General features: G+C 35.4%; 1 protein-coding gene across 4 annotated transcripts in view; it reads left to right on the top strand.

Annotated features, from left to right (window-relative positions):
- Positions 1 to 25,719, top strand: part of CNTN5 (contactin 5) — a 695,706-nt gene that overhangs the window by 665,322 nt on the left and 4,665 nt on the right. For all 4 annotated transcript variants that reach the window (XM_080592024.1, XM_080592025.1, XM_080592023.1 and 1 more), the window contains 3 exons: positions 1,804 to 1,874; positions 4,518 to 4,752; positions 16,397 to 16,506. In XM_080592024.1, coding sequence (XP_080448150.1) covers positions 1,804 to 1,874; positions 4,518 to 4,752; positions 16,397 to 16,506 — 416 coding nt within the window. The remainder of the gene's footprint in view (positions 1 to 1,803; positions 1,875 to 4,517; positions 4,753 to 16,396; positions 16,507 to 25,719) is intronic.

The following is a 25,719-nucleotide window of genomic DNA, read 5'->3' as shown; positions in this document are numbered from 1 at the left end:
GATGGCTAGTTTTTGCATGTTAGTTAACTGACAGATGGTTGTTTAGCCACATCTCTGTTGAACACTCGTCCCAGTATAGCACAGTTTTTGTTTTTATTATTTTGCCAGAGGGCAATTCCTCACAATTCAATACGGTATAATTCTGTTTTTGAAGGGGACATTTTATTAAAATTTCACCATGTACAGACCGGGTTTTAGTTTAACTTTGTTCATGGCTCCAGTCAGTAGAATGAGATATATCCTTCCCGTTGCTTAGACAGCTATCTTAAAATGGGATGGATCACCCCAAAGCTCTGCATTCACTGGAGATTGACCCTGGACTACATGCTTAGACTGGATAGCTTGTTTACCAATAGCTAAAGTTAAACTGCAAGGCAATTCAATCATCAGATTATACACAAGTTAAGAGTTTTCCACAAAGAATAACTATGAAAGATATCATTTATCAGGTAGGAAGGAAGGAAGGAAGAAAAATGACAGGTACTATGTTTGCCAGATGAATGTAGATTTATTGGAGAAATTTTCACAGATTAGAAATTTCCCTTATCGCTCTGGTTAGAGCCATAAGTAACAGCGCAAAAATTTAATTTTAGAAATGTATGCATAACTAATTTCTCACTCTTACTACATTTTCAACAGTGGAAATCAGAAGCAATTCATAAACTCCATGGGATTGCATTACTTATGAGGAAAAAAAAATAAACACAAAACAGAACTAAGATTAGGTTCTTTAAAAGGGAGATCAGAGTTCAAAAAGACACTACATAGATTAATTCTGAAGTTTTATGCGAACTCCCAGGATCTAGTAACAACTGCACTTTCATTGAACTTAAGCTGCTAATGATCAACATGGGAAATAGAGAGGACTGTGTACATTCATTTAAATGTATTTTTCTTTGTATAGTTCAAAGGCACACCGCTACTCAATAGATGAGTTCAATAGCATGCAATAAGGCCTTAACAGTTAAATGCCACACAGTACATTTCTACCAATGATCTATGTACTGCTGTAAGGAAGAAAATAGGAAGTTTATATCTTAGAACATATTTAATTAAAAAAAAAGAATGTAAGTACTACATGCTCACAGTTAATAAACTCAAGGCATTAGTCATTTTTGGAGCTCCATTAGGTGTACTAAATAACAGAAGACAGTATACAATTCCAATGGTACAACTAAGATTTTTGAAGTCTTACAGATGATGATAACTTATAGGTGGCCTCAGTTTTTAAAGACCTGAAGGTAGTACTGTTTCCAATATTTTACAAGAAATAATAAGGGCTGCTTAAGAATGGTAAACTTAAAATCTCTGAAAATTGATAATGCATATCAGAATATATTTAAAAGAATAAAAATATTCTAAATCACTAATGACCTGGGAAAATGTTGAAATTAATTCCTAAAATTTTACCTAAAGCTTGAAAAATACTGGGTTCCCTGGCATTTCATTTTTGAATTGTTTTTTTGAAAAAGTACAATTGTTAATAATTCCTGTTTTAGCTCTCAGATGATGTATACACTGAAATTTTGACTAAGCTGCAGAAGAAATAATGTTTAAGTAACTTTTTATTTCAATATTAGTTTTCTTCTCAGCTTATGCTTTCTTTGAGTTACAATCACTTGATTATGGAATTCTTTGAAATGAAACGAGAAAAATTTCTTTACTACAGTGTGCTATGTTTGTTATTTCTGTTCTGATTTAACATGCTGCCTCATGTCTTCTGCAGCAGCTTATTACTATGGGGAAAACTTCAATAACTTGGGCATTCTGATTTTATTTATTTATTTTCCTTTTTGCTCACAGTTCCAAAGACACCTCCAGCTAATGTAAGTGGCAGAAGTGGAAGACGACATGAATTAGTAATAGCATGGGAGGTAAGGGACTTTTCTGATTAAAAGTCTTGTTTCATGTTGACTTCTTTGAGGGCAAAGTAAACAGCACTGTACTGGGGTTTCATCACAGCAAATATTGGAAAGATGTGAATACAAAATAGTGTTCTTTAAATATGTTTTAAAGTTTCAAAGTGATGTGCATTTTCATGTAGCTTGAGGACACTATGGTAAATCTGCCCTCCTTAGTGTCAGCTCCAAAGTTCTCCTAATTCATCAGTCTTTTATTCCAGATTTATCGCTTAGGTCGTCTTGACTTTCTTGGATCTTACATGAATGCTACACAGATAAAATAATAGCTAATTTCCTCTTTCGGAGGAACTCATTATAACTATATTTAAATTTAAATTAAGAAAGAATAAATTTTGAAATATTTCATAAAAATAAAATACTAAAGAACTAAAATAAACCTTTACTTTGAGAAGATACTTGTGACACAAGATGCAACACATATCACCAATGCAATGGGCAATTGGAGGAGTGAAAGTTGTTTTCTCTGATAATAATAAATAACACAGAGCAGAAGCTTTCTTGAGGAGTTTTCAAAACTTTTAGATTCATCATGAAGAGTTTCAGCCTTGATTAAATATATATGTATGTATGTGTGTATATATATCTATATATACCTATATATATATATATATATATATATACACACGTCAAATAAAGATAGGGAGTTTTAATGAAAGGAAGTTTTAGCCTAGCCACCTTTAGGAATGATTCATACAGTAAGACACACACAGAATTCTGGCTATCTTCTTAAAGTGACAAATCTGGGGACATGTGAAGAGGATGTCCTCTCTCGGTGTCTCTGTATTCCCCAACACCAGCTACCTGAGACTGCTTTGATTTCAGATTGCTTATAATTTTAGGACTATTAGCAGCAGTATCTCTCCAACTTGGAGAGAATTCACAGAATCCCAAACTAAAATCTCAGGTGTCTAGAACTGTATCTGATGTAAACTAGCCTAATTCCAGTCCCTAATATGATATATTAGTATGTAGTATTAATATTAAGTGTGTTTATGGTGTTTCCTAAGAGTTGGGCACTACAGGATTGTGTCATATCTTCCCTCTCTGTCAAAGGTCAACGTCTTCCAAAAGAAAACTGAGATGCATTCAGGGTATCCCATCCTGTAGTACAGATAGTTAAGAATTAGCAAATGTCATAACATAACTTTCAGTAAACTTTGATATTTTTTGAAAAATATATATATATATATATATTTGATGTATTTGTGACATTCTTTTATAGCTAAGGGATACAAATTACCAATAAAGCAGAAGGTGTCAATTCTTCCCAAACATTTCTGATGAACTCATTGTTTCCATCAACACTTAGTGTTGTTCTTCCTAAATCTGATACTTCCAGCACACTATTGTTTCACATACCTTGTAAACCGCATAGTCATTAATCTTATTAAGATAAAATGGCATTTCATCTGTGTGAATCATAAACCATGATTAGTGACTATCTACTGCCAAACCCAGAAATATTGCAGAGATCTAAAGCTCTTCTTTTCCAACTGAAAGCACTTAGAAAGGCTGTCTTGTTTTTGCCTCCTCTACTTTAGGATATATTTATTTATTTTTATTTTCCCTTTGATGAGCAGTGCACAGCTTCAGAAAGCTGGGTAGAAAATAACCTCTGCAAGTGAGGTGCCTGGTGATGAGACATTCACTTACAACATGGAGGGAAGAGGACTCTGTGTCCCCTGTGTCTCTGCTCTGATTCACATGTTCATTAGCTGCTAATCTAAGATGGGCACTTCAAGAGATGGAGTTTAGTCACCTTTTTTTTTTTTTTCTCATTTCCCACAGGCTTAATATGCTGACAGCTGTTAAACATAATCTAATGCCTAACCTAGTCCATTGACTTTATAACAAATATAGGCAGTAAATTAGCATGAAAAATTCCACTCCTTGAGCTGGACATTTAAGATTTAGCTTTTGCAGTGCTCAGCCTCTCAGTAGATAAATCCCTTTGCTGTCTGCCTGGTTGTGGCAGATGTGTCCCAATTTAAGTGGCTAATTTCACAGATCCTCTGAGATGGGAAAAGTAAATGAGATTTTTTCAAGAGTTTCAGTTTGAGAGTTAGAACAACTACATTTATTACATCATATTCTAACTCTCAAATTGAACCCCAGAATTAAATCACTAGCACTCGACACCCCATTTGGATATAGAAATTAAACAGGTTGGCAACTTAAAAAACAAGAAAGTCCCATTGTAGTAATTCACATCATATTTTAGGAGTCCTTAACAATATGTTGCTCTATATTTTTAAAAGTCCAGTTGGAGGGATTTTTCCATTAACATACCAATGGTTAAAACATTAACCAGAAAGTGAGAAGTATAGAAGAAACATCTTTCTAAGCCTAAAGAACTTATTCAGTCCTGGAACAATGACCTAACTATGGCCATTAGGTGAAGAAACTCTCTTAAAAGGTTCCTTCTCAGAAGCAATTGTCCCTACGTGTTCTCAGGCATGACAAGTAAAATCATATATATATATGCATATATATAGAATGCAACTGTAAGGTACCACCCTGACAGTCACTCACTAAGTGATTGCTTTCTAAATTAGTAAAACCACATCTGACTATTATCGGAACTTTATTTTTTAGCCAGTATCAGAAGAGTTTCAGAATGGAGAAGGATTTGGATATATTGTAGCCTTCAGACCCAATGGAACACGTGGTTGGAAGGAAAAAATGGTGACATCTTCAGATGCCTCAAAGTTCATCTACAGAGATGAAAGTGTGCCACCTCTGACTCCTTTTGAGGTGAAAGTTGGTGTTTACAATAACAAAGGAGATGGTCCCTTCAGCCCTATGGTTGTCATCTGCTCAGCTGAAGGAGGTCAGTTCAATGTACAGTAAATTTTTTATATTTTTATCTATATCAAGGTATTTTTATATTCATATGTCATTTGATATGCTTTTCAACCATATATTTCAAAATTTTGTGCAGAAGTGTTAAGTATAATTCTTCAGGTTTTGCAGAGAAGGAGGTGAACCAGTTTCTTAGGGTTACCCAGAAAGCAAGTGAAAAAGTTCAAGAAGCCAAGTCAATCCTAACCAAAAAAAAAAAAAAAGTTTTAATGAAGCTTCATCTGTAACGTGAAGTCTGTATTCTTAACTGTAAGCTGTAAGCTGGGTTGTTCTAAAAAACTGAACAAAGAAAGGCTCATATTTTCTAATGTTTCTGAGGTTCATGATAACTTTTTGATGGGCTAATCAGACAACAGTTCAAAAACTAAGTATCTTCACTTAGGTATGTTCATTTCCTGGTTAATGGATACTGAAAGTGCATAGAATGCAATTCTGTTCTTATTTTTATTCATTTTTTCTACCGTTTCCTGTCTTTTTTGGTTCATTAGTATAAAATGTTACGTCTTTATCTTAATGGCCAAATATTCAATGAAAATTATATGAATAGTTCAGAAGAACAAATGGAAAGTATTTCTGGAAAATTGCTATGAGATGAACTTCATATAACTCTCAAAAGTATTTTGTGAGAAAAGACTTATTTGTACTAGTAAAATAAATTGTTCTGTACTGACAGAAGCCAACATATGTAAATTTCCATACAAATGAAACATAAGCAAATGTTGTCCACATAAATATTCTGAGAAGCTCTGTTGCTGGAAACTGTATGGTCCCACTCTTCTTCAGTAGTACTATCTTTAAGAATTATCCCACTGTCTACTGTTAAGAGAATAAAATCAACATGGAATCAGTGGAAACTGGTGGAATTTAATATTATCACTACAAAACTGTAGAACGAAGATAATGGTTTTTCAAGTGAAGCTGGAAAACAGTAAACATTATTCCATAATAACCCATAATAAATGTGTAATTTTGAAGCTATAGTGTAGCAAAGATCATCAACTACTATTCTCTCACAATAATTATAGAGGTTGGAATTGCTTGTTTGCTAAAAGCATTTTCAGTGATCTATTTATGTTCCACCGTTTGGATCATCATTACCAAATATTCATATTATTATAAAAACAATTATATTTTAAAATGTAAAAATTGCCCAAATCAACCAGAACATTTTTACGTTTGACTTCCTTGTTCCTCAATGGAAAATGATGCTGTGAAACTAATGATAATGCTTTTATTATTTAACAATTTCATACTCTAATCAGAAAGTTCAATAAAAAAAAAGATTTTTAAAAAATAAAGGAGGCAAAACTTTATTGGATTTTTTTTAAAGAAAAATCTATGAGCAAAAATGGAACACCGAATTGTAATAAATAGCCCTTCGCTTGTTTCTTGGGCAAGATCAGAAATGGAATAATCAGTAATATCAATATTTCAAACATTATTTTTAAATTATGAACTTTGCAAATGACCTGAACAGAATTATTAAAGTTAACTTTCTTCCTATGGTACTAGAGAATACATCTAGAAAACAACTGATCTTGTTACAATGCAACTGTTTACACGTACCTACTGATTACTTTCCTAATTCAATTTCTGTATGTGTCCATACATTAGTCTTTGCTTTGGAAGAGCTCTGTGGGCTAGTTTCTTAGATTTATATTTGAGGAAAAAAAACATGGTATGCTATGACAATACAGTGCAAAATTAATATATAAAAAAGTTTTTTTTTTATTTGTATTTTTCTTCCCAGAATAACACTAGGTGATATACTGAAAATATAAAGAAGCAATGAAACAGTTTATGACAGTTAAGTTCCAGGCAATATGGAGAAAGAGGACAATAGATGTCTTAGTTTGCTATGAAACATAAATAAATAAATAAACTGGTTTTGAAAGAGGCATTGACTTTCACAATCCAAAAGTTAAACAACTGTGAGCACATTTTCTCAAGGATTTCTATCGAAAAGGAGATATTAAATAAAGATTGACAGTACAATATATTATGATCCTAGGGCTGAGCCAGAAAACCCTTAGCTTACTTGCTTTTCATCACATACTCAATTCACTGCTCTGTAAACATATAGAATAAAAGTATAGGACAAAATTATTAAAAGTTAAGGAAACTTTATATCATATATAAAAAGGTTCCCCCAGATGGATCTAGAGCAGTTTAGTGGCATAACAAATTTGTCTAAGGAAGTGTTTTTGTCTACTCAACACATGAGGGGAAAAAAGAAAAAAAAAGACACCCCCCCCCCCCCCCCCCAAAAAAAAAAAAAGCACAAGAGTTTGCACAGGACAGGTTCTGGACAAGGAAGAAATTTAATTTATGAAAAATGCATGCATCTATCTTTTGCGTATGACTGTGACTGTATATTGCCTATATTGTATATCTATCTGCAAATTATCACCTACTGCATATTGTCAGAGCCCATTTGTGGTGGCTCTGATTTGTGTCTAGGTAAGCAGCCTTGTAGATGGTATCAAGTAAGATGTTCCCCTGTGTAAGCACAACTGACTGACCCAACAGTTTCTCTAATGGAGGTAAAAAGCTTAAAAAAACATCCACCAGTGAATAAAGGAACACAGCAAACAAGAGCAAAACACTGAGAGTTTTTTCATAAGTACTTGGAAGGGTTAATCACTTTATCTTTAAGTCAGATACTTTGGAGACCATATGATACCAATGGTTACATCATAGCAATGAAAGTGATCAGTCAAAGTTGAAGGCAGAAAACTTTGGCTGGTTATAGACGCTTTAAAACTTTTCTTCCCCTTCATTCACTTTTTGACCTTATAGGAAACATCACCTATATACACCTCATGGGAGAGACTATCCAGGAGCTAAAGATGTAGATGAATGTAATGCAGGAGTAGAAAACAGAATGGAGAAGGGAAAAAAAAAAAAAAAAACACATTAGAGCCTGCTGAAGGAGGTCACACAAAAATTCCTGGGTTTTAGCAGGAAGGGGAAAAAATAAATAAATAAAAATAAAATAAAATATGACCCTCTGAAAATGACAGTGTAATATAGTGGAAAAATTTGAAGAAGTGATTCTCTCCTGGAGACCTTAGAAACGAAAGCAAGCAAACAATCAAGGAGAGAAGAAGGAGAAGAGAGGTCAGATGTTTTAGTGAAGAAAAAGAGATGACAGGAGAGCCAGGGACAAGTTCTGAAGGGGAATGAGGATGACAGACAGAGGATGCAGGAAAGGAAAAAAAAAAAAAAAAAAAAAGGATGCACAATTATCTGCAATAAGAGGACAGAACGGAAGGACAGAGTAGACACATTCCAACACCAAAGAAAGACAAGGCTGAGCCTTCATTAAGTGAACACTTGATAACAGAAAGAGGCACACAACACAACAAGTTAGGCTGCTTGTCAGAAGAGAGGTTGCAATATACAGGTCTGATGCTGCAGGGAGAAACTCTCTGACTGTACTTTCTGCCAGGAAAATAATAGTACTAGAGTTGTGCTAGACCATACTGAAACAAAGTACTGAACTTCAGTGTAGGCACAGACAATTTGGATCCACAGAGAATAAAAATAGTAAAGGCAAAAGGTATTAGAAATAAACAATGAACAAAAGTGGCATTATACACTGGTTGTACTACCATTTAAACTATCTTTGGAGATTTTTCTTGATTAATACTTAAATAATGAGGGGCTACTGTGGCCAAGACTGCTAAGACAAGCTTTCAGTATTAGTGGAAGCACATGCAATCTCTATGCATGGTTTTAATTAACTGGAAGAGGAAAACTGGGAAAATCAGAACTATAGCAATATAGAAAGAAATACAAAAGTGTAAAAGTGCAATTGCAAGAAAACACAAGAGGCCTTTGTCTAGACTGATGATCAAGTAGGATTAATTTAGCAAGCATGCCTAGACAAAGTATGAGCTGCATTGGAAAGACAAAATAAAGGTAAAATAGTCATAGCATGATGATGATGTGGTAGTATATTGAGAAATACATAACAGTCTCTTGGTAAAGCATTCCAAAAAGCATTCTTTAAGTTCCACGTAAAGTGATTCTGCAATTTCTGAAAATGGCAATTAAATATACTGGAAGATGAACTAAAGGTTGCTGATGGCCATGATAAATTTGGATTCTGAGAAAGACCTTAATAATTTTAGATAAATATTACAGGGCAGTGCTATTTATGACAGAATTTTGAAGCTCACAGTTTGGATAGTAAATGCCACTAATGATCTTTTTCTGGCTGTGATAATTAGCAGATTATTTATCCAGTACTGACTGAACCAAGAAGAAATAATGCTACTATAGTCTTGTTCTGGTGAATAATTACAACATTATAGAAAAAAAAATCTTATATAACAGTGGAACTAGTTATCATTAAATAGCAAGAAGCTATTAAAGAAGCTGTAAATAAACATTTGAGACTAGAAATTAAAGAATTTTGGAATGTCTCCATGTCAGAGGTGTAAAATCTACCAGACATTTATAAAGGAAAAAATGGTACATTTCTAGGGCAGTACAGTACACCTGAGGATTTACAGGATATTCATAATACGTACGTAAAGACCATACATAATGCCTGGACAGAATACAAGTCCACATAGTGGTGGACTTGGTAGTATTAGTTGATGGATTTGATCTTAAGGATCTTTTCCAAACTAAATGATTCTCAAATTAAAGTAATGAAAAGGATAAGAATGGCACATGTAGGGCCAAAAAGTAAGGTGAGAAAATATTTTAAAGAATAATAAAGTATATAAAGCAGGAAAAAAATGTGAGGTAAATAACATTGATATTTAAGATAATCAAGGAATGGACAAAAATATTTAAGTACTGTAACATCAGTTTTGCATAAATAAGATGATATAGGCAGGATAGCTAACAAGAATGTAAAAGTCTGTAAATTGTTACTTCTGTAATGAAAAATTTTGGTATTGCCAATTGCTCAGAAATTCAAATTTCCAATTCAAACAATGCAGACTTTACCATTGAACAGTACCAGCAATTAAATTTAACCTGTTTTCCTATTAATGACTGCCATTGATGGTGAAAGTTAGCCCCTTTAATATGCTCAAGGCTTTGGGGTAAGACCGTTTCTAACCCAAACTAATGAAAAGATGGCAAAAATACTTTTTTATCAAGAAAAAATATTTCTACATAAATGCAAAAAATATACCTTTATCAGCAGACTTACAAAAGCACAACTACAATATACTGTAAGCTTCAAATCAAATCAAGAAGAAAGAGTAATTAAAGATGTGGATGTAAGAGTAGTCAGGCATGGGAACAGGTTGCCCCGGGAAGTGGTGGAGTCACCATCCCTGGGGATGTTCAAGGAAAGGTTGGACCTGGTGCTTAGGGACATGGTTTAGTGGGTGACATTGGCAGTAGGGTGACGATTGGACCAGGTGATCTTGAAGGTCTTTTCCAACCTTAATGATTATATGATTCTATGATTCTACTCTAAATAGAAAATTGTATACAATATAAAATAAATAAATAAATAAATAAGATTTTTGTGAAACATACATGATGCATTAATTTGAAAAAAAAAATAATTTACTTGATAAAGACTAGCAGATTTCAGACTTTGGATTTCAATACAAGCATTCATATGGAGTGAAATAGTTCTTTAACTAGGCTGAAGAAGACACAAAATGATACAAAAGCTGTAAATAGAGTATGAAACTGGATAAGAAGCAATGATAGACAAAGGTACTTGAAAGGAAAATATTGCGTTAGAAAGCTACTGACAGAATTTCGTAAAGTTCAGTCTTATATCCCATATAATACATAATGTATATTCATAATGCTAACAGAAGAGTATGGTTAATATAGTGCTGTTACTACAACTTTATGATGCACTGTCAACACAGAAAGAGATCTGAACAATACAGAGAAAAATGTGAATTAGAGAACACAAATAAAAGGAACACAAATGACATGCAAATGTATGCAACAAGCATAGTAACAAGCCTTTCCAACAAAATGGGGTCCTAATGGTTGGAACCTGTACTAAAGAAAGGCACATATGCTTTAATTCATATCTGGGCACAATTCTGATAAAACTATCACAACATTTTGCTAAAATCACACAGTATCACAGATTTCTAGGTTGGAAGAGACCTCAAGATCATCGAGTCCAACCTCCATCTTATTCTTGTTGCTTACACTCAACTAAGAACTCAGGATAGTACAAGTTCAAAGGGTTACCAGGATAATTGGGAAATGAGTAGAAACTAGAGAGCTTCTCTTGCTTGTCCAAGTAAAAAAAGGCTGAGTTGGGATGCTGTCTTGAATTTGGGGAAAAATATTAGGCATAGTGAAGAGTTTTTAAACATAAAGGACAATAATGGTACATCCTTTTTAGCAACCTAAACATGCCAGACATTCTTTATGCCTGAAGCCAACTGACCAAAAAGGGTTCACAACATACTTGAACACTGCCACCCCCAGCACACTATTCCTGCATTTAAATACCTCCCAGGAACCATCCCTTGGTGGGCATACTTTCTAGACGGTGCTATTGGCCAGAGTTAATACTTCACCACTGACCATGCAAACAACTTACCACTACAGAAAACTGTATGTCCATGCTCAGGCTGGTACCTTTCTCTGTCTCTGGTTAGCTTAAGAGTATAGATTTAGCCTATCAGCACAGGAATAAATAGGAATTAGAAAATATGTAGTGAAGAAATTGATGAAAATATACAAGGACATAGAAATAGGTTTCTGGGAGAAAGAGGGAACACAACTGGTTTCAGGATGAATTAGGTCTTCTGTAAAGGTGTTTTTAACGTGGTTGCCACATAGGGAAATACATAATTCATTCACTTAGTTTCAGTACCTTTCTCCTTCAGAAATTATCTTCATAAAAATTAAAGTTTTATAATTTTGATAAACAGTGAATATTACTAAAAACTTCTAGATATGAAAAAAAGAGACCTGAGCAGTACCAGATAAAGCCTGAAGACTCTGAGTCTTGCTGTGCTTGTTTAAAACCTCCTGAGGGACCCCAGATGCACTTCTGTAATACATACGAGATGCAATGATACTGCACAAAATTTTGTTCTTGCTTTGTATGGATTTGCACTAATTCACTAAGCCAACAGAGAACCAAACTTCTCAGTTATCTGAAAGACAAATGGCCATATAAGAGCCCTTGCAGTTTTGTTCCTTCATAACTTGAATGAGTTTTGCATCAGGCCAGATGGTTGTTGATATGACATTGAACAAGACATTGCAGACTGAAGGATTGCTCTTGTTAGGTCCATCTCCCCTTGCTATTCATCCTAACCCCTTATTTAAATACATAAATAAATTACCCTTTCCTTTTCATTTAGAAGAAAGAATATGTAATTACACTCTTTTAAATACGCCACTTCTCTGATTAAAATCTTATACTCATGAACTGATGTCCTGTAGATCATTTCACAGCTAAAGCTGAGCACCTTGGAGTTTAGGTGAACCTGAAAATTAATAAATCGTCATATTAGCTGTAAACTACAGTGGATTATTTCCTGCTTCTGCCAGCTGATCCATCTGGATTAGACCCTCTAAAAATTCAGCTAGAGCTGTCTTCACTGAATTTTTAAAGAATGAAGTCACAACCCTGATATGTAAGAGTTTATTAAGCATTCCTTTGATTAATGCCAATAGCTCCCTTGAGAAGTCAGATGTCCAAGTAATGCTATAGGTATATCCCCTCTTTATGGGCTGTGGACATTTTAGTGCACGATAAAGCCAGGCTATTCCATGGAGAAAGGAAAGCCACGAAGGAATGGGCTTCAGAAGCTTTGCCTGACAAGTAAGGATACTTCTACACTAGTAAACAAAGGAGGGCCTGGGCAGAGCTCAGCACTGCAGGCCTGATCACTGCTTCACTGCTAGCTCATTTCCTGGCCCTTGTGGTTTGTCCCTCCTTTAAAGTCTTCTGCAAAGACATTTGTCAGAGAGAAGTTGGACATAGAAAAACTTGAGAAAAAGTGAGAAGTCCAGGAGTCTGTCCATGGAATGATCAGTTCATTTGATTTTTGGTGTTTTGGAAATCAGCTTTTTAAACTCAAGTATCCTCAAGTGTTTCCTCTTCTGATGACATTTTTTTCCCTTTGTAGCACAAGATGCTGGATGCAGTGTTACCCTGCAGGCAACAATGCCATCACAGATCTGGTGGAGTCCCCCAAACATGGACACACTTCCATCAGTCTGAGGGGTGGAGCTGAGCATAACATCTCTTAGCTTTTCTCAGGAATGAAAGCTGGAGATGCCCTGATTTGGAAGATCCTGTGGCTGTTTCCAGCAAGATAGCAAATAATTCCACATTCTTTACCTACAGGATAACACAAGAGGGCCTCCTCCTTGTCATTTTCCTTTTGATAGATCTCTTTTGTGGTGTTTTGTTGTTGTTGTTTTGTTTTGTTTTGTTTTTCCACAGAAGGGAATCAACTCAGTCACAGCTCCCTGGAAGACCTAAAACCATAACTATGTGGAACTGCCTGGGCTAATAATGCAATTACCCAGGCTGATGCTCATAGCTTAAAATGAGAGCTCAGATTCTGAATTTAGGGAAGTGTGTAAAAATCTTTTTTGGAGTCAAAATGAGAAGCAAACATATATTCTGTGATTGGACAAGGAGTCCGACTAAGGCTTCATTCCATAAAAGGATTAAAACAGAATTAAATGTAATTACATTTAATAAAGAGTTCCTTGGACTTGTTTAAGTTAGATCACATGAAAATCTTTAAGGATAAATATTTCAGAAAAAATAGACCAGTTTCTGGTGGGAAACAGAGAAAACACAAGGAGAGCTGGTAACTAATTCTTCTTTCTCCTATCTGCCAGTATCAAAATTCAGGATTCTCTCTTTAAATGTCAGATCATTGCAATCGGTGTAATTCTTTGCTTTGCTTTATTATGGTCATCCCAAAGCCCTGCAGATTGAACATGTTTCCTTACAGTATGACTATGGCACACGGAAAGACAATGTTTCATGGACACTTCACACAGCCTTCTGAGAAGTTACCACACTGCATCTTTAATTTGACTAGGAAGTATTACAGGGACTGTCAAAGATGTTTGCCTTTTTTTTTTTTTTTCTATCAACATGATCTCAGGAAGATACCAATACATTTACTAATAGATTTAGCATGATGACAAGATATTAAGAACAGAATATGATTATAACATCAGTGACCATTATGGAAAAACCTAATGAACCTGTCAAACCTATCATTAGTTTTAGACACACAGAATAAAGCATGACATTGGACTGAACCACAGAATGTATCATATCACCAGAAATTATATGGTTCTCATCCTATCTGAATCCATAAAAAACGTTATTTCATCTCCATAAACTTTCAGACAGTCATAATAACCTATTTATAAATGTAATATAGTGAATAATTTCTGGATATGTAAGAAATACATTTTCTTGACATTAAAAACAAACAAACAAAACTATTTCTACTCCATTTGTTGAAAATGATTTCAAAAAATATCAGGAAATGCTCTGTGTTTCTATTCTAAAGAATACATAAACCACCTCTAGTGAATGTGATGAAGAGGAAATGGTTTCTACATTTACAGAAAGTGTAAAAGCTGCCAACCAACATTTTGTGTACATCACAAATTATTTATCCCACTGCAATCTTTTCTGACAACAAGGTAATTGCTTCAATAATACAAAAACTAGAAAATAGCTTTTGCCACACAAATCTTAGTAGTACATAAAATAGAATGCAGGGCGTAACTATGGAACAGAAAATCATATTATGAGGAATATATTTCTTCATAGCACAATTCTTTCAGTATTGAATTCAGAGGATCATTTCACTTATTCTTTTTTTTGTTGTTTTTTGTTATTACTATTATTCTTTCTTTACCTGAAAAGTTCCATGTAAATTAGTAATTCTCATTGTTGGAGAATACCATTTTGCATCACAGCAGAAATGCTTCTTTTCTCTAAATGTAAATAAAGAAGGAGATGAAAAAGAGCTGCAAACATTAAAAATTTGACATCAAAAAAAGATGAAAAATCTGTACAAGCCATGTCAGAGAAAAGGTATAGGGCAGCAATGGCAGAACAATCCCTGCAACATGATCAGAGAAAGGAGGGTAGCTAATGAGTCAAGACTGATATTAAACATCTTAGTAAAGCAGTTTGATCACTGGAAAAATGTGTAATTTTAACTCAGGCTGTTCCATGGTGAAATTCCTTTCCTGTAACACCATTAAAACACATTTTTTGGAAAGTTCTTTGATATGCCTCCCCATAACATAAAAGCCAGGACCTCTGCCTGTCCTTCAAGAGTAGATTAAGGCATTAGAAATGTAACGAGGAACATTAGGCCAAGGAATAAATTGCAGGCTCTGCTTCTGCGGGGGAAAGTGAATCCATCTTTTTGCTGAGCAAGTAAGCTACACCAGAACGGTGGATAAATGAAGTTACTGTGCGCTTTGCTGTCTGTGTTCAAGCTTTGTCCCTACATCTTATCTTAAGCAAACTTTCAGTAATATTTAGGCAATAAAGTGGAGGGTCCAAAATATTTCCTTAACTCAGGTCTTCGTTTGATATGTGCCATTTTTTGGATCCTCCATTCCCAGTGTACTAAATGGGGATATAAATTTGTGCTATGTTTCAACGACCTACCTTGGCATATCCTCTCTACATTTACCCCAACATCTTTCCAATCATTGAAGGAAGTTGGACCTCTATAAAGTGTTCACTGATATCAAAATACAAAGTAAAACATGCCTGTGGCAACACTATTGGGCAGCCCTAACCCTCTGATGTGCACCCTGGCCATTCCCCAGCTGCATCCAAGGACGTCCACCTCAGTGGGAGGGCAACCCTGGGCTATAGGTCCTCTGGTCTGGTCTCCATCAAGAAACTGGGACTGCAGAGTGTCCTATGAGTAGCATGGAGATACAAACACAGTCATAGGACCAACACTAACAATACAGGTAATGAGAAGTACATATCTAGGTCTTAATGCCTTCTTTAGAAAAGCATGCATCTTAGGTCTAAATTGTAATTGCTTCACAGCTGAGAGTAATGCCCCAAACAATGGTGCTTGTGACTTCAAGGACATGATAACATAGCCTTTAAAAGATCTTTTACTTAACATTTCACTGCAGCTCTGGGTATTGCTTCTTTCTTGATATAGCCCCAGAGCAGGATTGACTGAGCACCCTAGTTAGGTATCATTCATTCTGAGCTGACGAAAAGGCACTAAAAAGCCAGGAAGAGAATGAACGCTCCATTTACTTCTGAAGTTAAGATGATCAAGGGGTATGAAAGGTGTATGTGGGGTGGGGGGAAGGAGGGAGAGGGAGGGAGAGTCATTTACTAATATAAAAGATTTTCAAAAAAAAATCATAAGAGATTCTGTCACAGTTTGCTGTGCCTGTCATCAGTGATAAGATATTGATGTAGCATGACACAAATAAAGAAGTACAACAATAATAATCTCTTCATCTTTTTCAGTTTTTCATGTTCCCTATAAGTGTCATACCTTCTTGTGAGTATTAAGGTAGAATAAAGGAAGTAAATGACAGTTTCAGATGGAGTGTTTTTGATAAATACAAGTTGTTACAGTAGAGGTTTATTGTTTCAATTTTTCTTAATACAGAACCCACTGCTGCTCCTATTGATGTCAAAGCTACGAGTTTGTCTGTATCAGAGATTCTTGTTGCGTGGAAACATATTAAAGAAAGTCTAGGAAGACCACAGGGATTTGAGGTATGAACACAGAATATCATAATGAGAAGTCTTGTTGCTTTTGCTAGCGTTGTGTTCTGTTAAAATGTGGAGTAGTGAAACTTCAATAGAAATTATACTCATTTTAGCACACATATGACTAGCTGTAGAACAACGGTCAGAGCTGTAGCACTGGCACATCTTTTATTTATTAGGGCTTGAAAACTGTTCAACACCACTTCTTATACCATCTTTTTGACAGTTCAAAAAAAAACTAAAAGAACTGCAAGTGACCCAGCATGCCTCTTTCACAGGCTGGGGAAGATTAGGTATTGACTGTTTCCAGCTCGAAGCGACCAGTTCAAACTTGTTATTTACTGAGAGCAACCAACATACAGAAAAGAAACAGCCTCTTCCATTCATGTGCTCTCATCCAGCAGTGGCTGGGGGACATCTGCTGGGCAGACCATAAAAGGTCGGATGTCAGGAGAGGAAGCAGTAGCAGCGCAGTCCACAGACAAAGCTCTGCTTAGAGACAGCCCTTCGTGAGCAGGGACATGGAACCAGCATAGGCAATGGACCTTCTTGCACTTTTAGATCCAGTTGTAGCATCAAATCCAGTTTAAGATCCAAACCTCCAGGAGCTAAACCTATCTTTTGGGGACACCATGACCCCTCCTGACCTTGAGGTTCAGGCTGTGCTGCTGCTCAAGGTATAACTCAGCTAGACCCAATTTACCGATTTGGCATTTCAGGTTATTTGACCTGCTTCAGTTATTTTGAGAGTGCTGGCTCTTTCCTGCTTGTCTGCAGTAACAAAGAAAAGAGGGGAAACAAGTAGATCTGAGGCAGATACCAATGCTACAAATACCTGAAGACAAATAAGATGAATCCAAAAATAAGCTACAGGATAGAAATCAACATAAGTAATATCAATGATTAATGTTATTAATATCAAAGAATATGCATCTTGAATATTTTCTAGTATAAGTTGCCAGTATTTCATATAGCACCCTAAACTCAACTCCTGTGAAGAATTTTTTTTTAACTTGAAGAAAATTATATTTACCTCCAGGAAGTCCTTAAAAATTATTATCAAGAAAAACTCTAAGTTATAATTTTTTACACCCTTCATGTGCTCTTGTTATTAGTGTTTGGTAAAAGCAAGATAGATCCATTATTGACTAAGATTCATCTCTGACTTATGTTCATATGTAAATGATGTTCCCAGTTCAAAGTTTCTTTAGAAAAATAACTTAAGGCCTGTATTTGTACTTTCAGCCTGCATAAAGGGTGTTTGAAACTGGGGAAGAAAAAAAAAAAAAAAAAAAGATTGCTTCTGAGACTTTTATGCCTTAACATGACCCTCACTTCAGCAGATTAGCCAAGTACCTGCTTAATTTGATTTCCTTGATCCAGATTAGGCATGAATTCAAATTCAAGCAATTCAAATGGAATATTTTAAAATAAGACATGCCCTCGGGTTTTCTTTAGTAATAAGGACTTATCTCTTGCATCTTCTACAGTGACTCTTTGAGTCCTCTTTCTGTAAGCCATGATCCAAATGCTTAGATCACCCCAGGACTAGATCACCCCAGGACTATTATATTTAGTTCTCACAAAACTTCTTTGGCTCAGTGTTATAGTGCCACCCTCATCCACCTGAGACCTGCACTGATAAAAAGAGGGTCCTGGCAGCAGAGCCCATGCTCACCCACAGCCTCCTCTGCAGTCTGCTCTCTGCACTTCAGTTTTAACAGTCCTCTGAGCTACGTTTGTGTCCTGTGACCTATTAGCACACAGTGTCTACTCAGCAGCATGTCCAGGCAAGTGTTGGGGTCTGGCAGCCATCACCAATGGCCTTTGGGAGGAAAAACAGGTGCTCCACCAGAGCTACCACACTCTCCAGCACAGCCTTTGGCTGGATGGCCATGTCCAGGACAGCACGTTTACCCCACGCTTTAGACACAGTTACTTTTTTTTCTACCTGATTTGCTGTAGCTTCTTGGTACTTAGCTACTCCTGTATTGCTCCACAGTCCAGTCTGTGCAGGCTGTGACCACAGAACCCACTCACTCATCTGGGTCTCTCACTTGTCTGAGTCTCCTTCCCATACACATCTCCATGCTGAACTCTGCAAACTCTCTGTCAGTTCTCTCTCATTGTACTTTAGCCCAACTGTTCCCTTATGTTAAACATATTTTTACCCCTTTGCACATGGCTCACTTCAAGCAGCAAAACTGATACCTAAACATTTACCTTTAGGAGTGTTATATACAAAAGAGAACAAAATTATATCCAATAGAGATGATATTCACCTTGGAAGTGTTGTCCCTCTCCACACTGAAGTGTTCCACTTGCTACTAACCTCAGTCTTCAATTTCCAGGCCAGTCTTTTATCCTCTGAAATAACTTACTCACTGTACTGTCTTTTTCTCTTCAAAAAGATGGCTTTTTTGTTACTCCCTCTCACACATCTTGATGTCTTTTAAATTGCACCTACAATTTTCACTCTTATTCTCATTCCATCGATCACATAGATTCTCAAAATGTTCTATTAGCTTTGTCTTACATCATTTTAAAATAAAAACATAGATTTTCTTTTTCAAGTGAAAATGATTTCTCTAGAAATTTATTCTTTCATAACTTTAATGTATTTTATTTTTACCTACATGCCACAAAGCAGTTCTCTTAGCTCTAAAGATGCATCCTAATGTTAGATGGCTGTGACAAACAGTAGACTCTTCATAACAGAAGTGGTCTTCCTGTCCTGGAAAGCACTTAGACCTGCAGACTGCAGCATACTCTGATGCCAACTGTAGCACTTAATTGCTGCTTCTCTCATGGACTTCTTAGGAATTAATTTGGAAATTATTATTGATATAGCAGTCATTAACATTGAACTTTATTAATAATTTGGCTCCTCACTGTACTGTACACCAATTTTAGGATTCTATCATGAAGATTAGAGAGTAAATATTTCAAGGAAAGGATCTGCAGTTGACAGAACACAAAAATGAAACTAAAAATATGTTGCTGCTTCTATCTACTTATCTACATGAGGGAATTAGAGTCTTCTGAGGCTGTTGCTTTTATTTGCAGGATTTTTTTTTAACTTTTCTCTCTTTGTTCATTTAGCCAGAATTTCTTTGCTCACTTTCTGACAGAGGAATATTTAAGGGAGTAGTGTTTGCTCTTTTTTGTCCTCATTCCCAGAAAGAAAAAAAAAATATGATCAGAGCAACCCTTACTCAATAAACAGAAGAATAGATGTTACTCACCTGCATGATCCAGCAGGACAGAACGCAACCCAAGGATGATATTGCTTGAGTGTTCAGTTCTGTTTTGGGGAAGGATATCCTCAAAAAGGATATGATAACTGAAAGGATCAGTTAGTCAGTACATTAGACTATCCACTTAGGAATTCTAAGTCCACACTATAAGCCTAATTTTGCTAACATACTCACAGCATCTCTTTAAACCATTCCTTCAGTGCAAAACTCATCCTGTACAGTGGGACACTGGGATACTGTACAGTGGGATCCTGTACAGTGGGACATTGTAGCTAAACCCTCAAAAAAAAAAATATATATATGGTCATTTTTTTGCTTTCCATTATGATTCACTTTGCTCAGCTTCTATAAACACTAGTTTAATTTAAAAACTTATTTTGAAATTTTTATCATATTTAGTACAGTGCTGAACACAGCCTATAGTGCTCCATTAATCCATAAATAGCAAGTAATGAATGTACAAAAATCCAGTGACTTTGGGAAAAAAAAAAAAAGAATGATTTCTCTTTTCTTAACAATTATCTTCCACTGTAGAATTGTTGTGGACCACAAGTAAAATGTTCAGTTCAAATGTTGTTGAGCCTTATGCAAAATAATCTGACTCGCCATTCTATTTTCATGTTTCAATTTGTATTTTGCCTGTGGTCACCACAGCTGTGACAACCACCTACCCGCTCATTAAATCTCCTGGCCTTTTAGCAACAGTATTATGGAAGGGGGGGAGTGTTCCCTAGCATTTGAATGCTTGGGCTCTAATCAACAAAAGTGACAGAATATTAACTACATACAGACAAGTTCACAGTGACCCAATTTCACTCCAGCCCTGTTTGCACTTTGTACTAAGGAGTAATGAAAGGCAAAGTAACTTGTCCAATTGCACATTGTCATCCCTGAAAGGCAGTGTTATGTCACATGAGTTTTATGCAAGGTTTTCTGTACTCATTTGCATCTTCCAAAGCACATATTATTCCTGACTTTGGTACAGATTTGTCAGCTGTCCACCCGACCTTACTAAATATGTGTCAGCTACACTCTGATATCAAAGTAGAAGTAGCTTGAAAACTTTGTCAGAATGATAGAAAAATACAGTGTGTGGTTAATACTTATTGTTTAGAATCCATAACCTGAAGGTTATAAAATCTATTTCAGCCTCAGGCATTATTTTCTTTGTGACTCACTGAGAGTAGGGAAAGAAAAGGGAAAGAATTACTAGCTGGAAGAACAGATATTTTTTGTTTTCTTCATTCTTTTCCAGCTAATACTTAAGTATAGATCACAAAGCTCATGTCTTTGCCTTTGGAATTCCCTTGAGAGGTAGGAGCTTGACTAAACTAATCAACAGATTAACTTGAAACGAAACAAAACGAAATGAGGAAAGGAAAGGAAAGGAAAGGAAAGGAAAGGAAAGGAAAGGAAAGGAAAGGAAAGGAAAGGAAAGGAAAGGAAAGGAAAGGAAAGGAAAGGAAAGGAAAGGAAAGGAAAGGAAAGGAAAGGAAAGGAAAGGAAAGGAAAGGAAAGGAAAGGAAAGGAAAGGAAAGGAAAGGAAAGGAAAGGAAAGGAAAGGAAAGGAAAGGAAAGGAAAGGAAAGGAAAGGAAAGGAAAGGAAAGGAAGAGAGAGAGAGAAAGAAAAGAAAGAAAGAAAGAAAGAAAAAGAAAGAAAGAAAGAAAGAAAGAAAGAAAGAAAGAAAGAAAGAAAGAAAGAAAGAAAGAAAGAAAGAAAGAAAGAAAGAAAGAAAGAAAGAAAAAGAATAAGAACGAAAGAATGACAGAATGAAAAAGGAAGGAAGGAAGGAAAGAAGGAAGGAAGGAAGGAAGGAAGGAAGAAAGGAAGGAAAAAAATTTTGAACATCGTTTTCAGGGGGGATTACTTCATATAATAATATGTTTACATCATATTTTCTTTTCAAAGAGAAATATACAGGAGTTTTTGCTGTTCCTTGGATGTTATTTGTCTGTTTTTACAATGGAACAGAAAATTGCATCTACATGGTACTGAAATCTTTTTCTAAATGTAATGAAGTATTTCTCAAGGTTATTTAGAAAGGATATGACTGCTTCTACCAGAGGCTAGTAAAGCAAGACAGAAAAAAAGAGGAATTAGTGTTTCATCAGGCTGAATATCAGTTTATCAGACTTTGCTTTCTGAATGAATGAATTTTCCCAAACATGCAATAAACAAACGAATATTTTTAAACATAAGTCAATTTAGCATTCAAAGTTACTCATATGCAGATTCAAACCAATCTAAAATCCTGAAGACTATCAACATTTGTCACAGCAGTCCAACTGTTTTTCCAGTCCTTAATGTACGGATCACACTCCAGATTTCTCATGAGGGTCTCAAGAGAGGCATGCTCTTTATAATGTCTGTATCTTGAATACTTTTCTACAAGACTGCTTGTTTTCTATTACCAAACATCAGAAACCTAAAAAGTATTGCTTTTTCATAAGAAAATATGACTAGATATTTGATAATACTCCTCGAGGTTGAGGTACGATATTGGTCTTCATCCTATGTGTGTGCAGGAATATGTGGGAGAAGAGAATACCTGAAAAAAGAGAAGGAGGATGCCAGCTACTCCAGAGAAGACCCCAGAACCTAGGAGTAATGAACAGTGTTTTCTTTCCCCTTTTCAGTCAGCAAACATTTAGGTGAGAGGGAAGCAACTGAGATTGACTGAACTTTTTGCAGGAACTCATCACCTTGTTCTGAAGTACAATCACATCAATATTTTGAAGTGATACAAAAAAGCAGCAACAGATGATACAAAAAGCATTACTTCTGTCCTAAGTGCTTGGTTCTACGTTGCTTTTGTACTGGTGCTAACATGCATGACTGCACAGTGTGCCAGTTGAAGGAGCTAATATGTTTTCTGCTAATGATAATAAAAACAGGTTTTATGCAATGTTAATCATGGCTTTTTCTTTTTTTTTTTTCTTTTTTCTTTTTTCTTTTTTTTTTCATTTTTTTCCCCAGGGCTATTAGCAGTTCTTTCAGTTCACTTTTCTTTCCTTCTCCCTTAGCATTTTCTGTATTCTGAGATTTCTTCAAGTTCATTTTCAGTTACAGCGGTACTGTTGGTGTTGATAAATACTCAGTCAGAGAGACCAGAAAAGTTTGTGTGTCTTGTCCAGCCTGCAGCAAACACTCCTATTCATCTTACCTACTTCAGGTTCTATTTGAAATGCCTAATTTGGAGCTTTAATTCTCTGGTCAACAGAAAAAGTATCTAGACAGTAACTCCTTGCTAAATTTAGAGAAGATGGCCTGCAGTTAGGTTAAATGAATTTATAACAAAATGGCATTATGCTCACCTTAGAAACCAGTTGGGGGGAAAAAAGTAGTATTATTTTAGATACCTTTAAACCTAGAACTTTAAAGAAGTTGTCTGCAAGTATTACAGGTTCAAAAGTCATAAGATAAAAGAATTTTTAATATGTTAATTTACTTTTAAGGATTGTTTAATCAATGATCAGGACAAAGCAGAAGACTGTGTGTTCCTGCATCTTCTCCAGTCAGTTGTTTAATCATTATTGTTTTCTCTCCAGCATGAAGAGCTGGGTTTCTGGGAACCAGACATAAACATTTGCTAATCTTTTTCTACATGAAAAACAACATAAAGTACAGCAAAATTTTAAAACCTTACAAACAATAATGTATTAAATGGACCAAATGTTTTTTTTTTCCTCTTTTTTTTCTTTAATTTTTTAAAACAGGCTAATCTTTCATGATTTATGCTTTATGTTATGTCAATATTCAAATGTAGCATTAATGGAAACCTATTCTAAGAGCGGTAAATCCCCTTTCACAGGTACAAATTCAGGCTGCAGAAAATAACAAGTCGTTTTTTTTTAAATGCACATATAGGTATAAATAAACAAACCTGTTTTATGAATCGTGTATCACTTTTAAAGATCAGCAGTATCTTCACCTCCGTATAAATCAACGTAAACTGCCATGCCTTAGCCAGTCTTAATTAACAATCATTAGGTTTTTTGTTTTGGTTTGTTTTTTTGTAGTCACTTTTTCCTTTAGTTCTTTTAGCCATCAATAAATGGATGTGTACATGAAGAGTTAAAGAGAGAAGCATATTTTGAGATCAAAGTCCAAACTCACCTGGCAAAACTTTAAGGAGAATTTTAAAAGCAGGGACCAAACGTTTAAGGCTTTGAAGTAAGGAAGAAACTGAAATAGAAGCATTGCCAAATTGCATTTCATGATTTTGCTCATTAATACAATATAATCATTCCCCAAAGAAAACCCCTTTGCCAAGGGGCAATGCTTTTGTCATGTAGTGCATCTGAAGTAGCTATTTTTGCAGACTTGACATGTCAAAATACAATTAGTTTTAATGCCATATAAGCAGTGCTGGAGAGCATCACTATTTGGAAAATAATGTTTTAACAACAACAACAAAAAAAGCTTCAATGCAAAACCTGGGGGCTCTCTACTGTCTTGTACATTACATTCACTTGGGATATGAGGCCCTGTGAATAAGCTACCACAGCAAGAGCTACTGAGATACTTCTAATTTTGGCTTTCTTAGAATAAGGATTTCATTACTTCAGTTACATTTCCACACCTGCCACTGTCCACCTGTGTAAACTTGGGCAAGTCACTTTTCCTTTCTGACCATTTCTCTGTTGGATCCTCAGCAGAATTGACTAACTGGATGTTAGGGTCTCCAGGACGTACTCCCTCTCACTATCCATTCATATACTGATTAATACTATGTCACTCTCAACCTGTAGTGTCAAGTTTGTAAACGTGTGTTAGAAGTAAAATGGATTAATCCAACTGCCTAGCAGTTAGAGGTTCATTCCTACCATGTGAATGAGTGATTGTTTATTCTTTTTTTCCCTCCAAGAAGGATGTCAATAGATGTTACTCCAGATACCAACAGTATTAGTCAAGCATTCAGATAGTGAAATACCTCAGTGAATCATATTTAAAGAACTTGTGAATACAGCTAGAATTGCTATCTGATCTGTAATTCAGCTAAGAATTAATAGAACAGGTACATGAAGTTGACAATTAAAGGAGTTGATTTTTAGTTGGCTCAAACAGATACACCCTCCATCAAAGGTAACAGAGCCACTTTACTTAAGTGAAGATATGAATTCAAATGTAAAAATTTGCAGCCAGATCTTTCTAGATATATTTTTCTTTAATGGCAGGCCTATAAAAGGCCAACATTGTACTCATTGGTCTTATTTTCCTTTGAATCCCTTGGTGTTTTTAGTTCACCATTTTTTGGGATACATTCTCAGGAGTGCTGTATTGTCCATGACCTTTTTCTCAGAGGAAAAGTTATCCAGATATAACATGAATAACTTATTATGAAGTAACCAACTTCATCAAAAAGGTCAAAATGTGGAATAAATGCAAGTAGATCTCATGATGAAAAACAGAAAGCTGAATACAGCTGTTTCAATGGCATATTAGTGACGTCTTCCATTAGGGAGAGTAGTGCAATATGAGAATTACCTTTCTTGAGTAGGTCACCTAGAAATATTAGTGAGAGACAGTACTGCTTTGCTTTTTTTTTTTTTCCCCAGTTATGCCCTGAAAATATCTGTTGTCTGCAGAAAGAGACTAGTCAAATTATTAGCTCAGCACTATAACTTCTTTTCATGTAATATATTTTATGATAAATTCAGTACAGATGCAAGAAATATGGACTAAACACCAAATATCATTTAGGTTTGCTATGTCTGAAAAGAAATGGCAGACACATACTATCAAAATTACATTCACAGGAAACTTGTTTATATCCAAGAACTAAAACAGAATCCACTTCCTTCTTTTTCATCAGACAAGATTTTTCAGATCGATGCAAGATTTCCGTAGTTATTCTGTCATTTCCTATTCATTGCACTGATAAGAAACCTTTTGCCTCTGATCAGTACAGGGCCAGGAAGTGAATATTACTCATGCCACTTTTTAACTGATGTGGTCAGG

The sequence above is a fragment of the Anser brachyrhynchus genome (genome assembly GCF_964034855.1).
Source record: "Anser brachyrhynchus genome assembly, chromosome: 1".
In the NCBI taxonomy this organism is placed as follows: Eukaryota; Metazoa; Chordata; class Aves; order Anseriformes; family Anatidae; genus Anser; species Anser brachyrhynchus.
This window is presented reverse-complemented; position numbering and strand designations above follow the sequence as displayed.